At 47.0% G+C, this 27,793-nt stretch overlaps 8 protein-coding genes across 8 annotated transcripts; 5 read left to right on the top strand and 3 right to left on the bottom strand.

Moving 5' to 3' along the window:
• Positions 1 to 1,830: 1,830 nt before the first annotated feature.
• N7479_006179 (uncharacterized protein) lies at positions 1,831 to 2,239 on the top strand (the record flags this gene model as incomplete). The annotated part of the gene is made up of 2 exons (XM_057253875.1): positions 1,831 to 1,897; positions 2,112 to 2,239. 2 exons carry the CDS (start codon positions 1,831 to 1,833, stop codon positions 2,237 to 2,239), a joined length of 195 nt encoding a protein of 64 aa, XP_057107737.1.
• A 1,766-nt stretch (positions 2,240 to 4,005) lies between these two features.
• N7479_006178 (Amino acid/polyamine transporter I) lies at positions 4,006 to 5,791 on the bottom strand (the record flags this gene model as incomplete). Its single annotated transcript, XM_057253874.1, has 3 exons — positions 4,006 to 4,859; positions 4,945 to 5,573; positions 5,628 to 5,791. 3 exons carry the CDS (start codon positions 5,789 to 5,791, stop codon positions 4,006 to 4,008), a joined length of 1,647 nt encoding a protein of 548 aa, XP_057107736.1.
• A 1,234-nt stretch (positions 5,792 to 7,025) lies between these two features.
• On the top strand, positions 7,026 to 8,502 carry N7479_006177 (uncharacterized protein; the record flags this gene model as incomplete). The annotated part of the gene is made up of 4 exons (XM_057253873.1): positions 7,026 to 7,114; positions 7,182 to 7,225; positions 7,287 to 7,315; positions 7,378 to 8,502. 4 exons carry the CDS (start codon positions 7,026 to 7,028, stop codon positions 8,500 to 8,502), a joined length of 1,287 nt encoding a protein of 428 aa, XP_057107735.1.
• Positions 8,503 to 13,050: 4,548 nt separating this feature from the next.
• On the top strand, positions 13,051 to 14,946 carry N7479_006176 (putative MFS maltose transporter; the record flags this gene model as incomplete). The annotated part of the gene is made up of 5 exons (XM_057253872.1): positions 13,051 to 13,248; positions 13,370 to 13,630; positions 13,685 to 13,933; positions 13,987 to 14,293; positions 14,366 to 14,946. The coding sequence occupies 5 exons, from the start codon at positions 13,051 to 13,053 to the stop codon at positions 14,944 to 14,946; spliced, it is 1,596 nt and encodes a 531-aa protein (XP_057107734.1).
• Positions 14,947 to 15,959: 1,013 nt separating this feature from the next.
• N7479_006175 (phosphate-sensing transcription factor PHO4) lies at positions 15,960 to 18,099 on the bottom strand (the record flags this gene model as incomplete). The annotated part of the gene is made up of 3 exons (XM_057253871.1): positions 15,960 to 16,462; positions 16,517 to 17,540; positions 17,596 to 18,099. The coding sequence occupies 3 exons, from the start codon at positions 18,097 to 18,099 to the stop codon at positions 15,960 to 15,962; spliced, it is 2,031 nt and encodes a 676-aa protein (XP_057107733.1).
• Positions 18,100 to 18,904: 805 nt separating this feature from the next.
• N7479_006174 (uncharacterized protein) lies at positions 18,905 to 21,193 on the top strand (the record flags this gene model as incomplete). Its single annotated transcript, XM_057253870.1, has 3 exons — positions 18,905 to 19,586; positions 19,645 to 20,085; positions 20,163 to 21,193. 3 exons carry the CDS (start codon positions 18,905 to 18,907, stop codon positions 21,191 to 21,193), a joined length of 2,154 nt encoding a protein of 717 aa, XP_057107732.1.
• A 1,591-nt stretch (positions 21,194 to 22,784) lies between these two features.
• N7479_006173 (ubiquinol--cytochrome-c reductase subunit 2) lies at positions 22,785 to 24,375 on the bottom strand (the record flags this gene model as incomplete). The annotated part of the gene is made up of 4 exons (XM_057253869.1): positions 22,785 to 22,880; positions 22,938 to 23,797; positions 23,887 to 24,061; positions 24,133 to 24,375. 4 exons carry the CDS (start codon positions 24,373 to 24,375, stop codon positions 22,785 to 22,787), a joined length of 1,374 nt encoding a protein of 457 aa, XP_057107731.1.
• A 595-nt stretch (positions 24,376 to 24,970) lies between these two features.
• On the top strand, positions 24,971 to 27,100 carry N7479_006172 (uncharacterized protein; the record flags this gene model as incomplete). Its single annotated transcript, XM_057253868.1, has 4 exons — positions 24,971 to 24,982; positions 25,040 to 25,096; positions 25,184 to 26,029; positions 26,090 to 27,100. The coding sequence occupies 4 exons, from the start codon at positions 24,971 to 24,973 to the stop codon at positions 27,098 to 27,100; spliced, it is 1,926 nt and encodes a 641-aa protein (XP_057107730.1).
• Between the last annotated feature and the right edge of the window lie 693 nt (positions 27,101 to 27,793).

Here is a 27,793-nt window from a genome sequence, read left to right as displayed (position 1 = left end):
CGGCGTGCGGCTTAAGTACGGCTGAGCGGACGGGAAGCCCTGTTTTCCACACCCTATGGTCGTATGTGGTTGGAACAATACCGGAGAGGATTATAGAGTGTAGGTGAATAGTTAGCCGTAGATATGGGGTCAATTAAGGTCTTTATTGGTAGATAACCTCCAAACAGACCACAGTTTGAGCTTACTATAAAAACTGTAAGCAAGATGGATCTCTGGGCGTGAGCGCCCCCGAGGCAGGCCCAGCAAGATTATTTATGGCTGAACCCCGATGGCACGTCCGCTTACATGAAGAAAATACTTATGAACTGCACAGGCACGTCTTCAAGTGGATTCATAGTGAATGTTTCCATGTATAATGCTATGGACCCTCATGGCTTGCGAGTTCTGAGTACATTATATCTCGATTACTGGGCCATGCACCTACAGATCACTGGTGGTTAGGCGTAATATTACTGTGAAATAACCCATTCCTTAAATCGACCACACTCTACACAATCAGAGGAAGATGTACGATCATAATTGAAATGGTGCTGAGATCTTGTGAAGCCCACTCGCAAGACAAAGGTCGTATTGCTATACCACCTGTCTGCATCCCACTCCATCTTTCCTTCTTTCTTTCTTTCTTCTTCACCATCCCCCATCGTAAGCTTCGTAGAAGACTGTGTATCATGGCACCCTTTTGACCAGTGTCATTAGGGTTTTATTCCTCAGCCTCATTGAAGTTCTGCATACTTGCATTTGTAGGTAGCATCAGCTTCAAGAGTTTACGGCCCTGGTCAATGCCCGGCCAACTAACCTCACTCTCGTCCTTTTTCATTCCCACTTGTGGACTTTGCCTCAGGTTTCTTTTACCATAAATAGCCCTTTTCTCTCTCCGACCACCTCCCTCTATCCCAACTTTAGTGCACGTTGAACGTTCGTGTGATTTTATCTTCCACCCTTGAATATTCATGTATCTCCACACGTCAAAGCGACATTTGTTCTTTTTCATCCCATTTCACACGGAGGTTTGTGAGCCCCTTATATATATCTCGGTTTCCTTTTATTCCAACATGTTGCAGTGCAACGATTTCTTCTATCAGGCTCTTCTTCTAGTCGCACCTCTTTTTTTTTTACACGTTTTGGAGGTTTGTTTGGTCTCTTATATACCCAAGTTGCTCTTCAATTTTATAATGTGGTCCAAAGTCCAATATCCCTTGATCCAGAGGATATCCCCGCGCCTACCTTGCCACTGAATCTAGTTCCGTTCTAAGTCCCGCTCTGAATCAAAAGTCTTGTTCTGTTCTTGAATCGGCTTTTATTCATAAGGGTAGGTAAGCCGACACACCAAAAGTGGAAAAGGAGGAGGCTGTAGCCATCTATGATCTCGCTGATGCTGTCATCTACGAGATACCATCGTAATGGTATCGGGACTCCAAAGATCTACCAATGTTTTGCATCCCTTATTTGTCGGCGTTAACAAGGCAGCTATGTGCAAGGAGACCGATCTGCATCCTACATTGGCTTATTTCTTTCTAGTTCTCTTCAGACTGTTTAGTAATGAGTAGCAGCTTGGTTCAACTGTCATAGCAACCAATACGGACAATCCCTTCAAGCGGCAGGCAAAGTTGCCGCTGTCTACCCGCATGCTAAAGGCAGGGATGTCAGTTGGGAGACTCAAACCCCAGCGGCGATTAACTATCGACATTCACACCTTTACCAAGCATGTTTTCTACGTAGGCTAGCTGAATTATGGGTCTTTGCAGCCCACAGACCCCGGTAGTGTTGCTAAAAGAGTAAACGACTCCAATCGCCAGCACTATAGGTTAAACAAGGCTTTGCACCATGAAAATGGCAATGAAGAAAGAGAACCTCGGCAATTCTATTTCCTTCTTCAGCGGTGCGCACATCGTCACTGGTATGAACTTGGTTCGTCAGCTTCTTGCTAGAAATATCGTGACGTCTGCAGAAACCACGATCATCACAGGGGACGAGGATCAATATAGTTGCTTTTTGATTATTATAATTTGCTGACTGTTTACCCTCCAAATAATTGTCTTGGGCTTCTCTCTGGGTATTCAACTCATGCCCTTTACAGAAGTCTGTAAAAGAAATCAGATAGCATAGAATAGGTCGACTGTCCGACTCTGACGTTCCTCTCGAGCCCATCGACCATGGCGACCAATCTCCATTCTACAATATGACCAACTTTTCACGGTGGGCTTATTCCGTCTCTCGAATGGGAACAGCGCCTGAGTGAAGAAAATGGTTATGAAGCTATAGATTTAGAGGGAAACGAAGATCCAGAGGATCGAATCCTCCTAGGCACGAATGTTGCCGGCTCAAACGAAGAGACTCCTAGTCTGCTAACCTGGTACGAATTCTGTTACGGCCCTGCTATGATGAAATCGTTTACCTTTACCCGAAAGCTTGAAGGGTTTGACCCTGGGCCTCTACGTTCTGAGCTGAAGTCATACCTCCAATTACTGCGGCCGCATTCAAATCACAACTTCGACGCGGAATACCTTCGTTACTGTCTATTCTCCACATTGGATCAACGAACGTGTCTGTTTGTAGTACGAGATGGGGTGATGTTGGTTGTCACGATACCGAGCAGCTCGCCCCTCCTCGAAGGTAAGAATAATCTGTTGCTAGCAAGCTAGTTTATTGTCACTGGTGCACTTCATGAAGCATGGTCTTGACGAAGAAAACTGACTGGCGTGCGATTCAAGGAATTCTTATCGTCTGATTGGTTGTATAAAATGTAAAAATGAAAGCGGCCGCAACTACAAGCCACGCTGAGCCACTGATATTCACGCATGAATCCGAGCTCGTTCATGCGCCCCAGGTCAACTATGACAATTCTTGCCTCTATACCCTAGAACAAGTCAATTTTGTGTACACGGGGATTCAACCAGCCCTCACTTCCAGATCCACCGCGTTCATGCCAGTAGGCCACGGCTGCCAGAGACTCTACTACCCCGCGAGCCCTTGAGGCTCTACGCAAAAACCTCAGCGTAGCTCAACCCTATCATAGGCATTTGAGGACAGCCAACAAGAGCACTAAGCTGAGCCATGTCCAATGGCAATTTGCAGATGACCGATTGTTTTATAGGCCTATGGTCCACTCAGCTGAAAGGATGCCGCGCAACCCAGGGTGATTCTCATCCTAATTGGCACCCTCATTTGAACCACCTAATTGTATTAATCGTATGTCTCCTTCTCATACAATTCTTTTCACATACGACCATAGGGTGTGGAAAACAGGGCTTCCCGTCCGCTCAGCCGTACTTAAGCCACACGCCGGTGAGTTAGTAGTTGGGTGGGTGACCACCAGCGAATCCTCACTGTTGTATGTTTTCATTTTTTTGAATATACTTTTTTTTTTCTTTTTGGTTGAAACTCCAGTGCGCCCTTAAAACGGCACTGTTAGTCAATACTGGCGTTATAGGAAAAGTCTAGAACATAAGAGACCAGGGTGAGAGAGGTAATAATTTTACCTAGCGAATGATTGGTCAAGTAGAGTCCGGCTGTCCAGATCAATTAATCATCTTCTCGATGAACATATTCCATACGCAATACAACCCGTAAAAGTTTAGGGCTGCGCGCACGGTGTTCATCAGTTCCTCGTTGCTAGCGATGACCTATTTTTAGGAGATAGCTACTACAAGAAGTGTATCGACAAGCAAGAGAGAAACTGCATGTATGTGCTATCATAAAGACGAATGAGAGAAGTAGAGACGTGAGCAACCAAACTAGAGATACTGACTCCGTAGGATTCATGTTTTATTAGAGCACAATCCAGAGCACTGAAGCACCACCACCGTATGTACATGGAAAAGGCACTCGGCACTCTCGAGCTATAGCCTGGAACTGGTGAGTATATCTATATGTGATATATCGGCCACAATGTATTCACATTCATCGAGAAATTTGTTTCGTAAATATATAACAGGAAGTCACAACATAGGGAGCGTTAGAACTCGGATCTCTCCCCTTTTCTCATACTCGTCGCAGGAGTAGCATTCACTCTAACCGCCTATGTTCACCATGGTCAGCTGCCGTAGACCCCTCCATAGGAACCATAACAGGAGTGCCGCTCTCCTTGCTTGTTTGAACAGAGGTCAATTGCTTGGCAACCTCGAAGCTGTAGTGTGGGCCTCGGTACTCGGCCCTCCCTCGGACGAACCACCACAATGCGGTCAATGTCATCAAACCGACAGTGATGACGCTCGTATAATTCATGCTTTGAACGGTTGCAGGCATTACGAATGGGAAGCAGAAAAATATCACAGTGACTAGGATATACACCAACGAGACGATATTCACCACCATTCCCAGGGTCTTACCCATATAGAAGGGCCCGGGGACTATATTCTGACGGCCAGTCAACACGTGAGGGAGGATAGCACCAAAGTAAGATAAAGTGCTCAGCACGATGAAGGACGAGATGAGGGCCTGGAATGCCGTTGTGCTACCGACGTAAATGCAGCCGATACAGGTAACCAGTGCGCTCATAGCGACGGTAGCACGCACGGGGCAGTTCAATGTAGGATGCACCTGGGCAAAATAGGTTGAGAAAGGCGTTGCGTTGTCCCGGGCTAAGCTCCACCACATCCGTCCTCCAGTCACGAAGGTACCGATTAGGGTCGGGAAGGTAGCCACAAAGAGCACCGCAATGAGTCCGATAGCACCAGTGGTGGATCCCGTAGCTTGCCGGTAGATTTCAGCAGTAGGAAAATAGCCCACGTTAGTGTTGAAAACCGCATCGAGGTCCTGGATCGAATAGAAAAGGGCGATCAGATAGACGAAGGAGGTAGTGAAGGCCGTCAACATCTGTATCATGATGCCCTGGGGGACTTTGATCTGTGGTTTAGGAACTGAAATAATATCGCTAGTTAGAATCTATTTATCTTCACTTGATAGTTGGGACGAGATATGCGGAATTTAACACATTTAACATACCCTCTTCAGATAAATGACTGATACAATCAGGAACCCCCACGGCGAAGGCAGCATTAAGCAGCCCCGTGATAAAACACACCCCATCGGACCAGCCGCCAGTCATATTATAGTATTGCGTCCATACCTGCGAAGAGCTCGCGTGTGTCTTTGGCATCGCCGCGAGGACCACCACAGTTGCAAAGAGCCCGGTCATTGATAGAATCAATGCGACTCGATTGATTAGAGGGATAAACCGGTTTCCTAGGCAAACAATTGCGCAGCAGGTCCAATTGACAATTTGGAACACAATAAACACCTGCCACGACTGCCAGGTAACATCAGAATACCGAAGCAAATACATGGCAACCGCTTCATTGCCTAGCATAGAGCTCATCGACGAGGCCGAGAGGAGCCAGGCGCATGCATTCAAATAGCCCGTAAAGAATCCGGCGGCGCGGCCATGCTTCCCACTTAGTACCGTGGACCAGTAATATACTCCGCCTGCGGAGGGCATAGAAGATGCTAATTCGGCCAATGAGGCCGAAATCGCCGTATAGAAGATGCTCACGAGTATCAAACCATAGATAAGAGCCATCGGGCCTCCGTTCATAAGTGCAGTTACGATTGTGCCACCAGTTGCGGCCCAGGAACTAGTAAATATCCAAATTAGTCAAGGTGGACAGGAAAAGGTTCAAATCACTAACTTGGCGATCACAATCCCCAAGCTTGTCACACTCCACAGCCCAAAATTTCGCACCAGTTCCTGTTTATGACCAAGAGCAGCTTCCAGGCGCACCGTGTCTATCTCCGTGCTGGTCCTTGGTCTAGTCTCGCCGACCTGGGCAGCTTGCTTCTCAGCGCCCACCATATTGTCTGTCAAATGATATCAATCGAGGTCAAGAAGGAGGGCAACAAGGGCGACAAGAACGGAATTAGAGAAAAATCTAGAAAGAGAGAAGAGAAAAAAAAAATAGTAAAAGACGATGCTTCGCTAGGTCGAATAAGCGTCAACTTCTTTGAGTTTTATTGTCGGGGCATATTTGGGAATATCCTCATGCGAATAGCAGCTTGAGAAAATTCTCCCAGTCCCATAAAAGCCTGCCAGAAATTGCAAAAGCTTCCCCATTCGTTGAGGACGAGTGGATACATATAGCACGATGATAAGAGTGTGCAATGTCTTTAAAAAAAAAATCTGGCCCCTATTCTAGTTCATGGCCTCAAGTCGAAATTAGCGGGCCATAGCCCAATCTAATATAAATGAGACCCCCCACTTGTTAGTAGGAACGTTTTAGGGTTGGATTCTATGTGCCTACTCCGTAGAGTAACAAATGATATTGGACCCAACGGTAGTCCAGATCTCCGGGAACTTGTGAAGAAAAGTAAGCACTTTGATATGTCAAACTAGGAGTCTTCTATCGATGAATAAATAAAAAAATAGAACGTATCAGGCGAAATGGCCCCCACCATTTAGCGTCGAAATATGCTAAAGAGCTCGAAGGATCAAGATATCGGGAGTTCCGATGGGCTCCGGCTGCTCCGTGCGGGTCTTTGACGGCCCGCTGGGTCAAATACAATATGTTGTATGGAGCACGGAGTACGGAGTAACTATTTTGTATATTGTATATGTACTTTTGTACCTCCAGGGTTGGTGTTGGTGCAAAAAAAAAAGGTACTTTGTAAGCTTTGTTTTTCTCTCCAAGACTTGCTGTGTGATTCAAGGACGCAATTGCTATCTTCAAACGTCTACTTGTCTCATTTTCCCTATGGTCATCTTCATTGCTCCCCCCATTGCTCCCCCCGTTATCAGATCTCGTTTGGGGGAAGGGAGGATGTTTCTCATAGGGGCGCTCTTGTGCACAGCCTATTTATTATGGTTAGCAAATGATATTTCTCTTATCATGGACCCGCTCGAACGAATCTATCGATCCTTCGGGGCGCTGAATCCGGTTATTCCGTATTTCAAGCCCAATTCCATTCCTGATACCTGTCGATGATTTTTTCAACTCCCATATTCCCAGAGCCTTTGATGGCAGACTCAATGTTTACTCTTGAGACCTTGTGAGGTAGATTCACTTGACGAGGGCGACGATTTCCCTGCCAGAATGGGGAACGTCTCGCCCACGCCCCATCAACTATTGGTGGAAGCTGTGATCTTTTGGAGTATTGGGGCAGTACTCTATATTGGCCGAATGTATGTTTGAACTGTCTGCGCCATGGGCATTGACAAAACGCGGAGGAGAAATTGACTTTATGAACAGGGCCTCCCGGTTGATGGCAAATATGTCAATCCAGGGGATATCATGTGCGCAGAATTACTTCCTTTCGCTTGGGCCATAACTCACCAGCTCAATCGCATATTCCAGGGGACGATTATGTGATGACGGCAACATTTGTAAGTCCTCTGCCTTGGCCCGATTCATGACCCTCGACTAACTACCGATCCGGCCCCGATAGATATTATATACGTCCTTGCTTATCTTGATTCAAATCTCGGCAAAATACGCGACCAATTTGATGGATCCGAGCGAGTATGATGAGGTACTCTCTGACCCCGAAGAAGTTCGCGAACGCATCTTTGGAAGCAAAATTGTAATTGCGCTAGAACAGTGCATGCTCTTTGTAACCTGGGGGGTGAAAGTCTGCCTGTTGATACTCTACTGGCGGATCACCAAGAACCTGCCCTCGAACCTCTATGTCAAGATTCTTGCCGTTTATGTGGCATTTGGTTTCGTCGTGATTATGGTTACCTACTATGCCGTGTACTGCCGACCCTTCTCGCAATATTGGGCGTTGCCAGTGTCGAATCTACAGTGCGCCACGTACCAAAACTATTCAATCACACAGGCAGTTTTCAACATCTCATCGGACGCCGTTATGTTTGCCATTCCGATACCGCTCATCGTTAGGGCGAGGTTTCCACCGCGCCGGAAGATGCTGTTACTCTGTGTGATGAGCTTGGGTCTTTTCACGATCATTGCGGCTATCCTGAATAAATACTTCAACTTTGCCTCGCCCCTGACCACTGTGTACCAGATCTGGTATATACGCGAATCCAGCACTGCTATATTTGTCGCTAATATGATGTGCTGGTGGCCGCTCCTCCGGAAGCTGTTTGGTGTGAGAGCCTTCCAGTACCAGGGGACCCCTGGACGGCCATCACGGGACACCGACAACAAGGAAGGCAATTCCTACTTGAAGGCCGCCGGCTCACAGTCCCGTGCATCTTTTTCGTTAACACGCCCCTTTCATCTGTCTCGATCCGGTCTGCGTGCTTCGGCAAAGGGTACTGGTACTGCTCTCACTAGGCATAGCAATGTAGGACACTCTAGCCAAGAGGCGATAAATCAGTCTACGGGTGGGACTATAGAGGATCTGGATCGCGTGGAAAATATTCCACTCCAGGTTTGGGGCAAGGGCAACGAACGAGGCACCGATGTTGAAAGCCTCGCGATCCAGGAATCTACCGCAAAGTTTGAACAACGGGATCATGGGGAAGATGTGCCTCTGGGGGATCGAATCTACTGTACTCGCGAGTTTGACATCCGCTCTGACTCCAGGAGCGGGCACTCGCCTACATGACGTGGGTGTGTAAATATATATAATCAGTTGACTATAAAACTGGTGATACCTAGGTATCTGTACAAACCTATAATTGAAAATACTACACAAACAAGGCTTCTATAAAGCATATTCTTGCACAGCAAAGTCTTCTGAGAATGGTGCATGGATGAAGTTTTGAGATATAATGCTATGTTTTCTCAGCTATCTAGAATATAACTAGATGCCCTCTTCGAGATCTCGTATGTCGTACGGCTGTGCCGCTGCTGGAAAGTGATTCAAGGTGCTCAACTCAGATACAAGGTTTCCTCTCAAGATATAGACTGCCCGGGATGGTTGGATGGTCTCTACAATGTCTCTCATATTCCGTGTACTCTAATATTGAATAATGGATTCAGTCCTTATGGTAAGACTATACCGCGGGGGAGGGGGGGGGGGGGGGTTAGTAGTCGGATGACCACGCCCATACCCAGGCTGTAACCTGCGAAGGATTAGCAAAATTTTACAACAATAAATCTTATATGACACGTCAAAACAAGGCTCAGCTTGATAAGACAGGGCCTTCGACTCGTCAGTATCGCAATCTTATAGAAAAATGATATATATGAAAGTGAACGCGTCTATACTAGCGTTCTATAAAAATATATAATATATATCCGCTTACATATAATTTCACGGAGAGAAAAAAAAAGTAAAATTCAGCTTTCAAGGTGTAAAAACCAGGGTGTAGACAAACTCTTGCTACCCCATGTATGTTAGGAGTTCTATCAACACGAGTAAGTTTGATAATCCACTATTTTGGAATTGTATACTACTACAAAGCAATCTTACTAATAGTACCTAGATAAATGGATAGGAAACATCCATCGTCAATCTATCTGCTTTGGTCGGTATGAGATAAACCCCCTCCTTCTCTAGAAGACAAGGAAAGCCATATTACCACAGTTTGAGCGGATTTTGATATATTTACTTCGCTATTTGCTTTTTATAGAAACCTAGGTGGTAACTATTCAGATGGCTTTAGGTAATAATGTATGTATGCTAATCTTTGACCACTAAAATTGCCTATCCTGACCCCTGTTTTGTCACTCCTTCCCTTCTATGATTTCTGCTCTTATCCTTTGCTTTCCTTTTGCCAATTTACTCATCTATAACTTAAATTTTTGAGTAGAGAGTTTAGGTATCTGTGAGATTTCTTTTTACGCCGAGGGCGGCTTCAACAAACTCCATCTAGCTTGGACCAGCCACGGTCAGTTCTTCACGTTGGTCTCACTGCCTGTTCACTCGCACAACAAAGCCCTAGGCGAAGTGATAACGACACGCTTTCTTCGCTACTTAGAGGATAATGAGATTGGATTGAATGAATTATGATAGGGCTCATAACCAATATCTCTGTCCATAAGATATGGCGGACTTTGTCTGCGTTCTAGACAGTGGCTCTTGTTCAAACCTTCAAGCACAAAGATTACGTCATAAATTCTCTGGAATCAGAAGTCTCACACCCACAAACGAAGAGCAACCACAGAGGGAACAGCCAGGTGAGATGAGATGACTTTAGGAATGTTCCTTTGGAAACCGCTTTGGTTACGACATACATAGCTCGCGGACCGTTCCGCTCAAGTTAGAGTAAGCTTTCCTCCTACCTTCCAGTCGTTATTAAAGATCAAAGTGTGGCTGAAGAATCCCGGCCAAAGAGGAAGCCGGAGATTAGGAGGACGAGGAATATGCTATATTTAGCTTAGGGCTCGCTCATCGACTGGTTGGCCTATTTCCGAAGATCTTTCCTTCTATCTAAACCCATCCTAAAAGATTGGTACTATCGCATGAAGATCCCTTACCCAACAATATTCTGGTAGACGAGAAAGGAAACATCACGGCTGTCATTATCAATCCATAGGTAGAGTACCAAATTACCTAATTAAACTCCTTTGTACTTTTTGTATATCACCATACAAAAGGCGTCTTATTTCAAGACTTATTGGAGATTTATTGTTGAATGGAACGCACCAACATGAAACTTCGTTCTTTTTTGTTTTCTCGCGGGTAACCCCATCCTATATGGTTGAGATCCGCTGGCCACAACTCCAAGCATTTACCCATTAGACCAAAAGGTCATGACCAAGTCAATTCATGGAATTGACTTAGCTGTTGTGGTATATATATGTAGGTAATCCACCTTTGGGATCACATGGTTTTTCAAACATCCAAGTAAATATGTATAATGCGTAGGATTGTCCCGTCCTATGTTATATTTTAGTTTATTATATTAAGTGATCCATATGTGGAGATAAGCCGTCCTTATATTATAAAGTTTGACTTCCCGTATACCCTATTCTCTTATAAACACCCCCAAGTTATCAACTTAGGGGATCCCAACGTGGTCTGTATATATACAAACAGGGCTATATCATCGCCTCCAATCAAATATTAGTCTAATGAAGAATGCGATTCACTACAATGATAGATATTGCATTATTCTAAGGATTTATCTAGGAAAACTTGATAAAAAAAATAGAAAACAAGAAAGGATTTTCGAAGTGGATCACGTGTGGGGTCTGAACCCTACTGCCCTATTCGCGGAAAAGGAGAAATCCCGGGAAAGAGTACGGAGTAGAATACAGAGAGCACCTTGCCACTGGCTATATTATCACTATCATTATCATCACTTTGATTGGTTCTCGAAATAGTTTTTAGTCTTGTCAAGTAGGTACAATACAACATGAATGATTTCTTTTAATACGTAAACTCAGAAATCAAAGGGCTAAATATCCACAGTTATCTTGGTCTTCTACATTAATCCCTCAAATTGTTTTATATACTTTATTGTTGTCTGATTGAAGTAATGGATGTCTTGGTTTGATTCGAAAACCGGGATATGTATTGAGAATGCATGGCGAATGCGAAAATATATTGAAGATGTATAGAACCCAAGTCCCGAAAAAACTGGAGATCTGAGGCGGAAAATTAAATAAATTAGGGAAGAGCTACATGTATATCACACATGTGTCTAGAAAGAAACATCACCCTGTCATTTAGGCAGTGAAGCGGCATAAGAAGTAGTCAGTCCGAAGACATAGTCATGATTAACGAAAATGCACCCAGCTACAATACCATCCTTATAGCTCTTAGGGATCTCTACAACGACATCAATCAATTGCTGGCAACGAGAGCTGGGATCTACAACCGGAAATGACATCTCTAATGGCTTCTTCGCCTGAGAATTAGATTCCAAGCTGATCACAACCTCTTCATCCCAAAGACGTTCAATCACCATGCGCATCAATCCGCATCGCAGGGGTGACGGTCCACATTAGAAAGCTTTATCGTGATCCACTGCAATCCTGGGCCTGACTCATAGGGCTCAAGAATGGCCCGACCATTCCCCCTGCATAGGTTTGTGTATAATACATGCCCAGGTGGTGTGGGCTGATTATGTAAATTGATAGCCGGGGCAATGAGGTGAATGGTTAAACCAGATGAATTTTTTTTTTGGTTATAGATCGCACGTTCAACAATGAAGCGCGTTGCTGTGTGGTAGTAAGAACGATGGAGGTGAGGACCTGTAGTGTTTATATACATTTTGAAATAACGAATTATTCTGGGGTATTTTTGCCTTTAACTTGATCCGTTAATAGTTTCTTTATTCAAGTGTTTGGGGGTATTTACAGCAAAAAAAAGGTATCAAATCAAAGCAAAAAGGGCGAAAATGCGTGCCCATATGGATATCCTTTTTTTTCGGAGGATAGCCATTCGGAGATTCCATTGTAGAAATAACCCGCAAAATATATAGATCACCCCACAGGTAAGGAATCAGGTGAGAATGGGCTCGGACTATCTCCGTGAGAATTTTGTTTTTTTAGCGAAGATCCCACCATATTTAGCCGATTAGACAGTGGCGTTTATACGTTAGTCTATAACTGGGTTAGTCAATGAAACGAAGTTTACGCTTATGTTGTACATTCTTTGCGATGTCACATCCGCCTTATGATTTCTTGAACCAATCGCTCCTTTGAACTTCTTTGAATTTTTTTTGTTTTCCTTCTCCGGGGCCCCGCATCCCCAAATTTCATGGGGAATCCCCCAGAGTCACATCCATGTATAATCCCCATACTCATATTCATATATGGCCCAGTTGAATGGACTCTCCCAATTTGAAACTCCGGTACCCCCAGGTTACTGGTAAGCGCCACAATCCTTCTAGCCAGCAGTTTCCCAACCACAGCGTCAGTGGCTAACCTTTTCTGGTCGCAGCTAAGCTTCTACCGCATTAGGTTCAGTGCCTGGCTTCGGATAAATTACCTACTGTTACCGTAGTGCTCGCTTTGAGCATCCGGGAAATGGGAAAAACCCCGGCGGGACAGGGTTGCACCCCTGCTTTCCCATCGGATCGCTGACTGCCCTTGTCTAGACAGCTCTCGGATGACAGAATTAATCCACGTATCACGCATATACAGTTCAGCACTAGATATGCGTTAGGGTCAAAGGATATAAGACCCCAGCTCGCCCTTTAATTTTTTTTTCCCCCGATTGATCTTCACTCCCCTTTTTGACCTGGACATAACTTCCAAAATGTCTTCAGGTGTCGACACAGGTGATGATCTGCAAGCCGAGAAGGCTGGCATTGAACAATCCGAGATCTTAGTCAATTCGGATGTCATGAACGATGCCTTCGATGCTGAGAACCACGAACATGAGCAGAGTACGTGGGCGGCCATGAAGAGTCACCCCTGGGCTTGTTTATGGGCATTCACTATGTGCTTTACTATTGTAAGTTTTGATATATGATATTCTTTCCCCCGCCCCCTCCCCGCATTTCGGGTTCATATCGCTCGATTCCCCAGTTCTTCAGTTCCCCCGGATCTCCAGATCATATCAGCTAATTAATCAGGTCATGGAATCGTTCGATATGTTCCTGAATGGTAACTTTGTCGCTCTTGAGATTTTTCAAGAGACATATGGCGTTCAAATCGAGGGACACGATGGTTGGGTTATTCCAACCAAATGGCAGAGTTCACTCTTCCAGGCCGGTCAATGTGGCGCTTTCGTCGGTGTTTTCTTGGCTGGTCCTATCACCAACCGGTTCGGCTATCGCTTGACTACTATCTTCGCTTTGATCCTTATGAACGCCACCATTTTCGTTTCCTTCTTTGTGAGTACGCCATGACTCCACACTGTTAAGCTTATTTCCCCTAACTCCACTTAGGCAAACTCACTCACCCTCCTTGTGGTCGGCCAAGCCTTGGAAGGTGTCCCTTGGGGATTCTTCATTGCCAACTCCCCCGCTTATGCCAGTGAGATTGTTCCTCTCACCCTGAGAGGTGCCTGCACGGCCACTCTGCAAATGAGTTGGTCCATCGGTTCCATCATTGTCGCCGGCGCAACCTACGGGTACAATAAGCGTCGGGATGAATGGGCTTGGCGAATCCCTCTTGCCTTGCAATGGATCTTCCCTGTCAGTATCCTCCCTTGAGACCTTGCATATTTACAGGTGCTAACACATTCTAGACTCCCCTTTTGGTCCTTCTCTTCTTCGCCCCCGAATCCCCTTGGTGGTTGATGCGTCGCGGACGCAAAGCTGAGGCCCTTCGTTCCATCGAGCGCCTTGGTACCGAATCCCCTGAGCATGCCCAGCGGTCACTTGCCATGATCGAGCGAACCGTTCAGATCGAAGCCCAAATGGGCGGTTCGCCTACTCTCCTTGACCTTCTCAAGGGAACCGATTTAAGACGAACAATTATCACCTGCTTAATCTACGCCTCGCAGAACTTCGCCGGTAACTTGATTGCCAATCAGGCAACTTACTTCTTTGAGCGTGAGTTCACTTCATCCCCCCTCCCTGAATAAAATCTAAACCCACAAATGGATGACTGACTCCCCCACTTAGAGGCTGGTATGGGTCCCGACCGTTCATTCCAGCTCAATCTGATCAACTCATGTCTCCAATTGGTTGCGAACATACTTTCTCTGCCTCTGGCTTCCTCATTCGGTCGCCGAACCATCTATCTTTGGGGCACAGTCACCAACATCATTCTCCTCATGGTCCTCGGCATTTGCGCATCTATCAGCCAGAACAGTGCGACCAACTACGCCCAAGCCGTTCTGGGAATCCTAATCTCCTTCGTATTTGCCGGTTCTCTTGGACCTATTTCATATACCATCATTTCCGAGACATCTTCCGTCCGTCTTCGCGCTCTGAGTACCGGTGTCGGTCGTGCCGCCTACTATGTTGCCGAGATCCCCATGATCTACCTTGCTTCGCAGATGCTCAACCCTTCTGGATGGAATCTCGCCGGAAAGTGCGGTTATATCTGGGGAGGTACCGCTTGTGTCTGCTTCGTGTCGGCGTACTTCTTCCTTCCTGAGCTCAAGGGTCGCTCTTACCGTGAGAGTGATATCTTGTTCAATCGCAAGATTCCTGCTCGGAAGTTCAAGTCTACCGTTATTGATGTTAGGGAGAACGAGTAAGGGATGGCGATATGAAGGGACAGGGTATACTTTTGTGAACTTTTGTAGCGTGATAACTCAGAAGAAATGTTCCTTTTTTAAAGGAGACTACTTAAGTCCTCGAGTACATATTGCAAGCTTTCCACTGAGCACATGGTCATAACAGATACTTTCGCCTCCGTCAGTCTATAGTTATGACAGAGGATACTAGTAGGGTCTACCTTATAGGAAGACCTCATCATGATGTGATATATATATATATATATATATACATATATATGATATGCACTTTATGTTAAACAGAGAAAATAGCAAACTCAATTCTGTACTCTCAAGTTAGGTATAAAGCCTTACATTTCATCCAAGACCATATCCTTAACATGTTCTCCCCTGGTATCATGCAAAATTGCAGTAATTCACTTCAATTTATGAGCTAGATTCTTAGGTTTGGCAGATACTTAGGGGATAGGTACCCGAGTACATGCAGTAAGCAAGGTTCAAGGACACCTATAGTTTGGAGGGTGATATTGATTGGATCAATTAAAGGACTATTTCGTATTCGCCATGTAGCTATCAAGTAGCTAATATATTAGGATGAACGGTCACATGGACTGATGTTGGTACATGACAAGAGGGGTACAGCGCAGGGTTGCACGTGGATGAAACTAGCGTGCTCTTTGAGCCATGTAGCCTAGATGCCCTTCTAGTTCTGTAAACGAGATACGAGGCCCCGAGGTCGGGAGGTCTGAGCACTACAATGGAAAGGAAAATCGAAAAAAGGGGCAAGAGGTTATCTAAATAGATAGAAATAGCAGAAGCAAAAATAAGCCACCTCCATAATTCAAACACCGACGCTATCAAGTCACGTTAGAAAAACACAGCATACAACATAGATCATAGATCCATAGCACAATTGCGCGAAACTTCCACCCGCGAATAGGGAATATCCCGTTTTTGATCTTTCACTGTTCCATAGATTGCGTAACTATGTATGCAAATGGAAGATCAGGTCATATTAAGGTAATACAGTCCGATCACGTTGAAATCTTTGTCTCCGGCTTGGCGACATCGTTTATAGTCTTCTCAGATGGAGCGGTGGAACTGGTGCTTGAGCTTTCCTTCGAGGGTTCACCCGACAGCTTAGCCTCGGCAGCGGCCAACTTGGCAGTGGTTGCGTCCAAGCTCATCTTCAGGGCCTTGATATAATCAATGGCCATCTCCACGGCAGTGGCCTTGCTGATGGCCTGGTTTGCCTTTTCTTTCTCTTTTTCCTTCTCGTTAACCTTGCCGCCAGATTCCGCGGCGTCCTTGGCGTTGCGGGCATCGATGAACTCCTGTGGAATGAGAAGTTCAATCTCCTTGAGCGCATTGTTAATTCGATTCCGGCGTCCTTGTTCTGCAAGCTTATGATTGGTCCGCTTGGAGCTCAGATTCTCTGCCAGAGCCTCAGGGTAGCTCACACCCGAAGGCAAAGTGCCGTCGATAATGTGTTGGTAGTTGGACTTTGACACAAGGTAGAGCGTATCTTGTGACATGCCTGACATATAGTTAGTATAAGATCCACGAGGTTCAATTCGGATTGAAGACTCACCCTCGCCGCCTTTCATAAGTGGCTTGATGCTGGGACTAATCTTGGGTAGCAACTGTGGGCTGGGGTGAGCTCCACTCATACTGACTCGTTTCCGACTAGACGCAATTTTGTGATCTGATTTCCGAGGGACCGGTCCACTGGGTGATGGCATTGCAGCCGTGCGTGGACTGGGGGCAAGAGAAGCACTGGGGGGTTTATCGTATGTCGCAGATGAGGGACCCAAGAAAGGTGTCCCATTCGCGGACATCGATGGAGTCCTCACAGCGGTATCGATGCGTCTGGGTGTCGGACGCAGCTGCGAAGGAGCGGCCGCTTCTGGAAGTGATATATCCTCCATTATGTCATCTGGGAACTCAGGCTCTGCGAGCTGTGCCCGACCGCAGAACTGGCCTGAGGGGTCTTGCAAATGCTGATTCCCCTGAATGCGCATCAGAATCGCAGGGGTTGCAGCCGTTCCAGGCGAAGAGGTTTGACCATGGGGAGCAATTGCAGGAGACATCCGAGGAAGAGCAGGAGGGGGCATCAACGGCTCTGATAATGGCTCGGGGGATACCGAGTCCTGACCGGAGCCCTCATTGCTACTGAGCCGCAGTGAACGGATGTCCTGATTTTGTGGTTTTGTGGTGTCCAACTCCTGGGTCAGGCTATTGTAGAATTCCTCCGAATTGTGATTCAACGGGCTGCGTTTAGGCGGCTGCGCCCGAATAATGGGTGATTGCTTAACTTTCCGTGCGTTGTTGAGCCGGGCGGTGGTTGACCGACGACGATTGTTGGGCTTCCGAATAATGCTAGGAGAAGGTGGGGCTGAGGTTCCAGGGAGGGGGTTCACCTCCGCAGTAGTGGGAACAAATCCCATATCCGATACCTGCCTCACATGGTAGTAACTGTTGGATTCAGCATTTTGGGCCTCTAGAGCAGGAGAGGTGAGAGGTGTGAAGTATTCGCCAGGGATTGTGTATTCGGGGAGTCGGAATTGATTCTCCAAAGGCGTCATAGCAGGTGAGATAAGAGGAGTGTAAAGGGCCTTAATCGTTAGCCAACATAATCATAAATCATCTAAGGTTTATGTCTGAACTAACCTGTTCTTCGTTGATGCGTGAATATCTGTCGTACATATCTGGGTTTTCTTCCACACGCTGAGTATATCGGGGGGTATTTCCATGCATCTCCATACTGTTCGGAGTGGGTGGGATCATAGTGTGGTTCATGTAATGTTGGTGCGTAGGCGGTTGCGACATGGGTGATGGTTGCTGCGCGCAAAAGCCTGGCGTCATATGAGGAGCGGAGTAAGGCATTGGGTGGGGGTGGTGTGTGTGTGACTGGGTGTTGTCACTGAAATCCATGAGGCCCTCCATCTGGCCCGAGTACTGCTGCACGGCATGCGATCGTAGGTGAGCCATATCTGACTCCGGGCCGGTAGTGGTCGGTAGAGAATTGGAATGCTGCATATTCCCTGGTCCGTGCTCGATTTCAGAAAAGGGAATGTTGAACTCGAACAAGTTGGAGAACTCTTCTTCACCGGGCGCATTGATGAGGTTATTCTCATGAAGCTGCTCCGGCCACGACATGGCTGGTTGTTCCATTCTGTTCTCTGGTTGTGAGAATAGAGAGGATACTTCTGGGCCAATCAGGCCGAGAGAGAACTACTACTTGATGTGAAGTAGATTTTCATTCACAAGCTGAAGATCGGAGAAAAGGAGAATCCGGGCACTCGGGGAAATCAAAAGAGAGCCCTGGGGAGATGAAGTGGAGTTCAACCACCGGGCGCGGACACGGTTCTCCGTGGTCGGCACCGGGATCTTTGCTACTGTCTGTTGGATGCTTAGACTTTTGGTCTTCTTTTATTCCGCGCTAGATGCGCGTTTGCTTATAGTGCTTATAGCCGATGCAGAAAGAGAAAAAAAAAAAGTACTAGTTTACTAGGTACATATGTACGGAGTACTCCGTGTAGGGTGCCCCAGGTGCCCCGTCTAAGGTACTCTGTCGTCCATTTCTCTTTCTCGTTTAACCCACAGTGGGGATTCCGGACACGGAAAAACTCCCGATAGATATCTATTAGTGATAGATATTATACATACCTATTAGTATATATATAGATATATATAGATATATGGAGGAACAATAATAAGTAATAACAAGCAATACAATGGTCAATTAATATAAGCAACTCTCAGGTCACCCAGGTGGAATATAAATCCATGCATGGATACCTGAGGCAGAAATCAAAGAGGGGTTTATCACCTCGTGATGTGGATTACCTGATCAAGTAGTATGACATGATCATGTTTAGGCTTCCCAACCGTAGGCTATGTGATTGTGTTGACTTTTGTTGGCTTTGTTGACCTTTAAGCTTGTTCGATATCACTCTATGAGAAATGCCCCTTCATCATGAGACCTATTCCAGACCTCCCATTCTCTCGCAAACCCTCCGACCATTCCCCATCTCCATCCCTCGATCCCCGCACTACCACCCCCGCGACCTTCTTCTTATCCCGCAGGCCACATGTTGTGGATCAAGGTTCCACTACATCGCTAGATAGCCCCGAGGATGTCAAAGAGAATATGTATGGAGTACGAAGCCTAGATGCCTCTCTGTCCCAATCAGAATTCACATGCTTGCCCCGCGATCACTCCGCAGAGGACAACCTGAAGCAGGCAACCGACGATTTAGAATCGCACCTCGCACAGCGCCGGTCAGCATTGAAGCCACTAATTCCAGGCACTGGAGAATCTTCCTTTGAACACGCATCTCCCATTCATGCAGTGTCTCGGCCCTTAACTCCGCTTACGTTGGGCATCCCCGATGACCCATCGTCGCTACCCAGCAGCCCTAAATCCATATCCAATCAGTCCTTGCGGCCACTCGATGATATTTCTATAACCGATGAAATCAACAGTCAGGCTGTCGGATCTGGAGATGAGGACGAAATGCTACATGAGTCTCCATTTTTGGCCCTAGGCGGGGCCTCCCAACTTATCATGCCAAGTATCAAAATGCCTAGTCGACGACCGTTCACCGAGCGAGGAAAAGCCATGGGTCGATTCAAGATTCTTCTAGCCGGTTCCTCTGGTAGGTCTCAATTGTTTCAGAGTAAATTACAAAAGCAGCTGATTGTCTCAAAAATTAGGTTCTGGTAAGACCTCGTTGATCAAGTCTATTGTTCAAACATGCGATGATATCGTACATGTCGACACCATTCCACAGTTTACCTCTTCGGGGCGCCGCAGAACTTCCCGACCCCGATCTCGGGGAGCATTGATTACCACTACGGAAATTTATGCTAGCACCAGACCATACCCTTCATGGTGGTCAGACCTGGAAGACTCTCGCGTGCTCCAGCGCCGGAAAAGTATCGGAGAAATCGTGCTGGAGAGGAATCTCTGTTTTGTGGACACCCCTGCAGCGAACTTGAGCTGTGCAGGTCAAACCGACGCTATCGGGCAGTATATGAGACAGCAATTCTGGCGCGCTACCAATGCACTCAATGGGGCTAGTGTGGATTTCCAAAACCTACTAGCCGGTAATGGTGGATCCCAGGTGGATGCCATCTTATATTTGATTTCTAATGGTGGGATTTCTCTATTCTGTCGCTGAAGGGTAACCTCCCTAATCATGTACCCCTGATCGCTGACTTTCTACGTATAGACACCCTCTCAACAGATGTGGAATGCATCCGCCAGCTCTGCGAGCTAAGCAATGTAATCCCAATAATATCCAAAGCAGACACCCTCACCCCAACTCAAATCACTCAATTGAAACTCCGCTTCCACGAACAAGCTCGCGAAGCCGGAATAAAACCATTCCTGTTTGGTGAACCCCCGAACGGGTTAGATGGGGTCGGATCCCAACCCCCATATGCGGTCTCCTCCGAGAAAACAATCGATACTGAAACAATGGATGCAAGCACCCTAATGAGCCCGGACTACGTCCAACCACTCGTACCCTCCGAACTAGGTGCCCTAGTCAACAAAATATTTGATCGTGACAACCTAGCATGGATGCGTCATTCGGCCGCAAAGAAACTCCTCCAGCAGCGCACGGGCTCATATTCGTTCCCACCCCCAATACCGTTGCCCAGTGCGCAGCCGGCTCATACCGAAAGTGGGTCCGCATCTGCATCTAGCAGCTGGCGCTCTGTTTCGGGAACCTCCATCTCGCCCGGCTCCCCACCGGGCTATGCCATGGCTCGCATCGCAGACTACACTCGGCACGAAGAGCGCATAGCGCAAGTCCGGCTCGCCCAATGGGCGACAGACCTGCAGCGTAGCTTGCAGAACGAACGCGATCGGTATACCTCGCTAGCTCGTGGCGAGCGTGTTGTATGGCTCACCGAGCGGCTGGGCGAATGTGTCATTGACGGTTCGTTGGTGCCTCTTTCACAGACACCTGGATTTTGCGGTTTGCATGGCCACGTCGGCGAGAAGGGGTTCCAGGTCATGCACTCACGTGCCGGTTCTGGGGGGTATCGCTTCGCGGGTTTCAGACCAGATGATCCCCTCGGTGTAGTTGGCTGGATTGATGACCTCGGACACCGGAGCTGGGTGCTTGTTCAGATTGTTGGGAGTGTGGGGGTTGTTGGTGGTTTGGCGCTCTGGCTTGCGCGCACTTGGGGTTTGCCGACGCGTAGTCTTTCAGATCTGCGGGTTGACTATTGGTGTGGTGCTATGGAACGGTAGGTCGATGAACCGACTCCGGTATGATAATGAGGGTATGAATATGTGATGTGGACTTTATGACGGAGTTGTAGCTTTCATTTGTCTGGGAGGTTCCTGCTGAATGGGTTTGTCTGCTCTTTTGCTCTTGAGTTTCGGGATGTCCCTTCTCTCATTGTTGTTCGGCGTCTTATGGCTGGTGTCTTACGGCTCTGGGACTGTTCTCTTTACGCATAGTCGCATAGTCGGATATGGATACCTTGCATGAAAATGATAAACTTGATTATTATTGTAAGTGATTTATCTTTCATTCTCTCTCCAATCCTTGTATTCTCTGCCTGACTTGAAACATCATTTCTCTCCCAGCCATTTGCTCATACTATAGGAGCTTACCAACAGTTAAATATTTAAGTTGGACAAAGTCCACTATATCTAGGAATTTTATATGCAAAATACACACATGACTACCTATAACATATGTAGTATCTATCTATATATTTTTAAAAAAAAAGAAGAGAAAAAGAAGCCTTTATTCCTAGTCTGTACAAATCTGTCTTTTCTTCATAAATTTAAAAAAGCACACATCTTCCATCCAATTGGTAAGATGGCCGAGTTGGTCTAAGGCGCACGGTTCAGGTTAACCTGATCCCGATGGTATACAACTGTCTCCGTGTCTCGAAAGGGGCGTGGGTTCAAATCCCACTCTTATCATGTCTTTTTGCTTTTTATATCATATGTCACTATCCACTTCATAATGGTGGGTTTGGTGGAGAACTGTGGTTTTTATTTTGTTGGTTTGCCTTGCAACCTTGGAAATGAAGTATATCGTTGGAGACCTAGCCCTCATAGAAATGTTCTATATGAATCAACTCGGCAATTGGCTGAATTCGGCGGCTTTTATTATAAGCAGCTCTTTGGTAGATATGATGATTCCTATAGATTCCTATATCTGTAGAACAAGAATAGTCACCCGCTTATGTTTATGACGTCTTTTTAGTGGTCTTCTCAGATATTCTTTTTTAGGCGTCCTTATTTCTAGCTATTTTATCCCCCTACTCAGTCTTTTTTAGGTAAAAAGCATAGACCGTGTAGAAGACTTTTCCATGCATAACCAAGGACAATGTGTATGTGCTGCAGTTAGAAGGTATAAATTCTTCAAAGCTGGACAACAAATGAATTTCCAATCTCTCTGTGTTCGGTGGCTAAACCCACTCCACGTAAGATAAAAACATCAAAAACGGTGTACAGACCAAAACCAGATCTTCATCTAATTCTGTGAACTTTTAATTAGGTCCCAAAACCCACCTGAATAAATATTTTTATTATGAAAAGTGGTAGCAAGCGGAGGGGTATGGATACGTGGAGCATCCAATTACTAGTAATGATTAATCCATGATACACCTCCCGAATCATCCACCACCACGAGCCAAGAAAATCCATAGGTCTGTCGAAGAGAATGGGAACAAAGGATAAGGTACAATTGTATTACAGTCAACTACACCCTTAAAAGAACAAAGGAGATATCGGCAATGAATCTAGGCACAAGTGGTCACATCAAATCCAAAATGAAGGGAACGGACTTTTCCCTCTCTACGGTGTAATGTATACAGGGATTTTAAACGATCAGACCGAGATCCTCGGCGAAGGGGAGCTGGTGGATATCACCCACGCTGACGAGGGTAGCCTTGCCAGTAAGGAAGGTGTTGGCGACCTATGGAACAACTGTTAGCATCAAAACATCAACAATATGGAAAGAGAAACAACATACCTGCTTGACCTGCTGTTCGGTGACCTTCTCGAGAGCCTCAGCAATCTCGCTGATCTGGTAAGGCTTGTTGCCGTGGACAAGACCGGAACCAGTAGCCTCGAGACCGGTCTCAAGGGTCTGGACGGACTCCAAAGCGCGGAACTTGGCGAGGGCAATAGCCTTCTTGATATCCTCGGAGGCAACCTCTCCGGCAGCAGCTTTCTTGAGGGCGTCAACAACGTTCTTGCTGGCGGCAGCAACTTGGTCGGCCTGGCCGGACAGGGTGACGGTGAAAAGGCCAGCATCGGAGTAGGCGTTGTTCTGGGTGGAAACGCGGAGCTGGTTGAAGCCCTTGGTGGCCTGCGACAGAAGAGAGAAACCGGGGGTCCATTTGATAGTGGACTCGCCGCCCAGAAGAGCAGCGAGAACGGAAGCCTCGGCCTTGTAGCCCGCGGTGCCGAAAGCGCTGGAGCCGGGGAAGGCGATCACGACAGCGTTGCCGATCTTGGAAGCAATGCGCTGCTCGCCACCGTAGTACTTGGAGGCGACGGAGGGCAGGACGTTGTATTTGCTGGAGGCATTGCCAGTGGGGGTGTCCTTGAAGAACTGGCCAACCCACTTGGAGAGCTCAGCAGAGTTCGGGCCGCTGGCGACGAGAGCAATGTTGGACTTGGAGTAAGCGTTCTGGGCGAACTCAGCCAGGGCATCGCCAGAGAGGTACTTCTCGAAGGGAGAAGTCTGGGAGGGGGTGATGGAGGCGCCCAGACCGCGGTGGAAAGCAATGCCATGGGCGGCATCGACAGCAACGGTCTCCGGGTTAGAGTGGACAGCCTGCTGCTTGTACTTGAGGAGCTTGCTGACAACCTCGTTCAATTCGTGGTCTGATATCAGCGAGGGGGCTCGAGTCAGCAAAGTATGCTCATATAATTGCGGTCCACCAACCACCGTTCATCAAAAGGGGCCGACTCACCTGCGAACTTGGTCTGGGTAGCAACCTCGGCCAGCAACTCTGTGAAGTAGGGGAGATCCTTGGAAAGGAACTTGGTTTGGAGGACAATGTTTTCGCGCGAGTGTGTCGACGAGATTTCACCGCCCAGCAGCTCAGTCTCCCGGGTGATCCGCAGTGCAGACCGCTTGAGGGTAGTCTATTAAGGAATTGAATGATTAGTATCACTATATATAGTTCGGATGAATCAATGAATGCCGTGGGACCGACCTTGAAAGCGAATCGGTCGAGAGCATCGGAGAAACCAGGGAAGGGCTGGTAACGGGAGCCAGCCTTCGCAACCAGGGCCAGAGTGCCGGTAGGGCCCTCAACTTGACGGTTGGCAATCTTCACGCCGGAAGCTTCGGAGACATCGTACTGGAAGGCCGGGTTGGCAGCGGAGGCCATGGACCGACGGCCGGCGGCGGCGAACGCACGCGGCGCATTTCGGCTGAGGGGAGACCGCGACAGCATCGTCGCTTGTGCCGAAAAGATGCGAGAGAAGAATAAGAGATAGAAACCCGAATTGGGTTTGTAAAGAGGCGCAAATGAGGCGGGGGAGGAGGTGGGATGCGGAGAGAGCAAGAGGGAAGAGGCAGTTTGGGAGGTCACGAAAAGCTTCAAGATCCCGACTCGTCACTCCAGCCAATCAGAGATCAAGTAATCAAAAGCGCGGACGGAACCGGAGTTACTTTTGTTCGAGTATATAGAAGGAGTTTCTCTATTGTCTTTGGAGATAATTGTTACGGACTTATTGAGTATTTTTCTGGAATGATTAATGGCCTTTATTCAAATTGGAATATCTCTATTGTTCCCATTGTCTCTGCCTGAACACGTTTCTCTTAAATGAGGCTTTTGGATCACCTGATTGGTCATATCACGTGAATATACCGATAAGCAAAAAAAGAACAAAAGAACATTGAAGACCTGCATCTCATCGCGCATTGGATTTTTGGACTTGTAGATCTCTGCTAGCTTTGAAATCTCCATGAACATTCGGTAACCCTTAAATGTGCCCTCTCGAGGTTTGATGGCTGGTGAATCTTTTTTTTTATCTCTTTAGCCCACCATGATGTCCCAGGTATGCGACTGTGCCGCTAACTCGGGAGAGAGAGCTACTTACTGACATGAACGTTAGTGCTCTGCCGAGCTCTGCATGCTCTTGATCGAAGATAATTTTGGAGAGCTCTTTGCCGTGAGTCATCCTGTGCAGATCCTCGGGCTGCCATGATTCATTGCGACGGCGGGGAAGGAACCGGACTAACTAGTCAACTTTTCGCAGCGTATCTTTACCGTCCTTCAACGATACGAAAGACTGACTCTCCCTCGGTTAAAATTCTATGCTCGCCTGTCAGATCGCCAACTGCGCCATGGCCTCTCCGCCATGATCCAACACCACTTGGTCTATCACTTCACTTCCCTCGACGATGGCAACACCTACTATGAAGCTAATCCACAGGCCGCATACTCTCTCGTCCGGTCTGGAAAGATTCTCCAGCTTGTTGAATCTCGACTAGGAGAATACGCGGCCCAGGTGTTGGAAGTAATCATGTCCCTCGGCCATTCCTCGATCGCTCACCTCGAGACGCTTCCCGAGCTTCAGTCCAAGAAGCAGCGCATTACGAATGGGGTCAATCACAATGAGATTAAGCTCGACGGTGATGAGGAAAAGGAAGAGGATTCCGCTGCTCCTAACGGCGACCATGTCGTGAGCGAGAAACCAGTGCGTCTTCACCCCACCTTGAAGAGTCTTGCCTCCCACGGATACATCCATCGCCTTCGAGAGGCACACTTCCAAAGCCCAAACGACAACTGGCTAGATGCTTCCCGAATCATCTCATCAAGGCCAGATGTCAAACAAATGAAGGGCAAACAGCAAGCAATGGAGATTGAGGAGAAGGCGAAGGACATGGTGAAGGAAAGAACCGAAGGAGATCTGAGCCGAGGCCTAATATACAATGGCCTCCCTCAAGGCGCCAAAATAAAACACGATCACGGCAACAAGGAGTCCAATCAGCGGGCGTCAAATGGCACCAACGGTATCAACGGGGACCATGTAGAGGACGAAGGAGAAGAGGATAATGATTGGTCCGAAGATGAAGATGGCGTCGATTCAATCCCAATGGATGTAAGCTCTTTTTGTCTTTCCTTGCCGCGATTTTGTATCAACTGCTAACATTCGCCACAGTCTAACCTCATCATTCGGGTGAACTACGAGAAACTCGACGTGGCACTTCGAAACACTCGGTTCCTCGGGCTTGCTGAGCAAGATGCACCTCCCGCTTCAGTCGAGATTTACGATTGTCTGCTTCGGCGCATTGAATACCAAACACCCCGCTGTCGAGACTCTTATGAGATACCTCGCGAAGGAGAAGAAGGCGAACAATACTCTGCACCAATCCAACTGAGTTCAATTGTCGAAGATGTTGACCCAAAGCTGGATCTTGCAGGGTGTATTGGCCCGATGGATCCCTCGACTGTGTTAAACAAACGCGGCAAGCGACCGTTGGATGATGACACGAATGGCGTCAATGGTGACGAGCATGAAGATGAACCTAGCGAACAAAACCGCGCCTATGAGGTCGACCAGCACCTTAGTATTCTCTCGCAACCTCCCCTGAATCTTACCACCAAACACGTTATCTCCGGCCTCCCTACGTGGCGAATTGCATTCCGAGGCCTGGCCCGCAAGCTTCGCCATTTAGAGCTGGAGCGCATGATTGAGTCACGGTACGGAGATGTTGCACTGCGTGTGATCCGCGTCCTGCATGCCAAGGGCAAGCTGGATGAGAAACGGCTTCAAGAAATCAGTCTCTTACCCTTTAAAGACTTGCGCCAGACGCTTGCAAGCATGCAAACTGGAGGGTTTGTAGACTTGCAGGAAGTGCCGCGTGATGCGCAGCGTCAGCCTTCCAAGACGATCTACCTGTGGTACTACGATCCAGATCGCGTGTGCAGCAGCATCCTGGAGGATACATACAAAGCCATGTCACGGTGCCTGCAGCGCATTAAATTTGAACGTGGCCGTGAGAGAGATTTCCTTGAAAAGACAGAACGAACTGATGTCAAGGGCCACGAGGAAGAATTCCTCTCCGAGGCTGAATTAGAACATCTTCGCAACTGGAAGGCTAAGGAAGCCTTGCTTCTGGCGGAGGTATCTCGATTAGATGACATGGTTGCTGTTTTCCGTGATTACTGATTTGCTGCGTTCACCATGGAGGCTAGGAAGTAATTAGGAGTTGCATAAATCTGTACAGGCGCATGAGCGACGAATTGATACAAATGACATCTACATGCTCGTTTTCGAGTCTATTCCTTAGCTATATTTTGGACATACGTAACAATGTTTGCTCCCTGTGAATGCTCCTTTGTCGAGTCTCCCGTATTAGGCTATAGATATATAGGCAGTCGCTTAGCTTGTGCGGAATGTGTGAGAATAACCGTATAAGCTCGGTCTTTTTATCTCAGCCAGAGGAATAAACAGAACGTCTTTATCTTTGTCTCTATATATCTGTCTCACTAGTCGGGCACACTAGGTGGAATAGAATACACAAAGCAACAAAGTAATTAAATCAAATGTAATAAAATGTAATAAAATGTCGAGATGTATAGCTTCCAAGTTCCACAGTGATCGGCAGTCGGGCGTCATAGGGCTTTCACGTCATTTAGCCAAGCATATGTATACGAGACTGGCGCTAAATACTTCAATGTTTACTATAGGCAGCAAGAAAAGGGGAAAAGCAAAATATATAAATGGTGTCTAGGCAGTAAGTAAAGAATATCAAAGAGGTAGGTATGTTAAGAGTATAAGATAAATAAAAATTAATAGGCTGAAGCGAAAAAAAAAAGGTCAGAAGTGTCATTTATTCAAGGTAGAAAATATATGCCCCAT

This window comes from Penicillium vulpinum, assembly GCF_028829585.1.
Source record: "Penicillium vulpinum strain IBT 29486 chromosome Unknown utg000003l_segment0_segment0, whole genome shotgun sequence".
In the NCBI taxonomy this organism is placed as follows: Eukaryota; Fungi; Ascomycota; class Eurotiomycetes; order Eurotiales; family Aspergillaceae; genus Penicillium; species Penicillium vulpinum.
The sequence above is the reverse complement of the archived record's forward strand: the minus strand, read 5'-3'. Positions and strand labels throughout refer to the sequence as shown.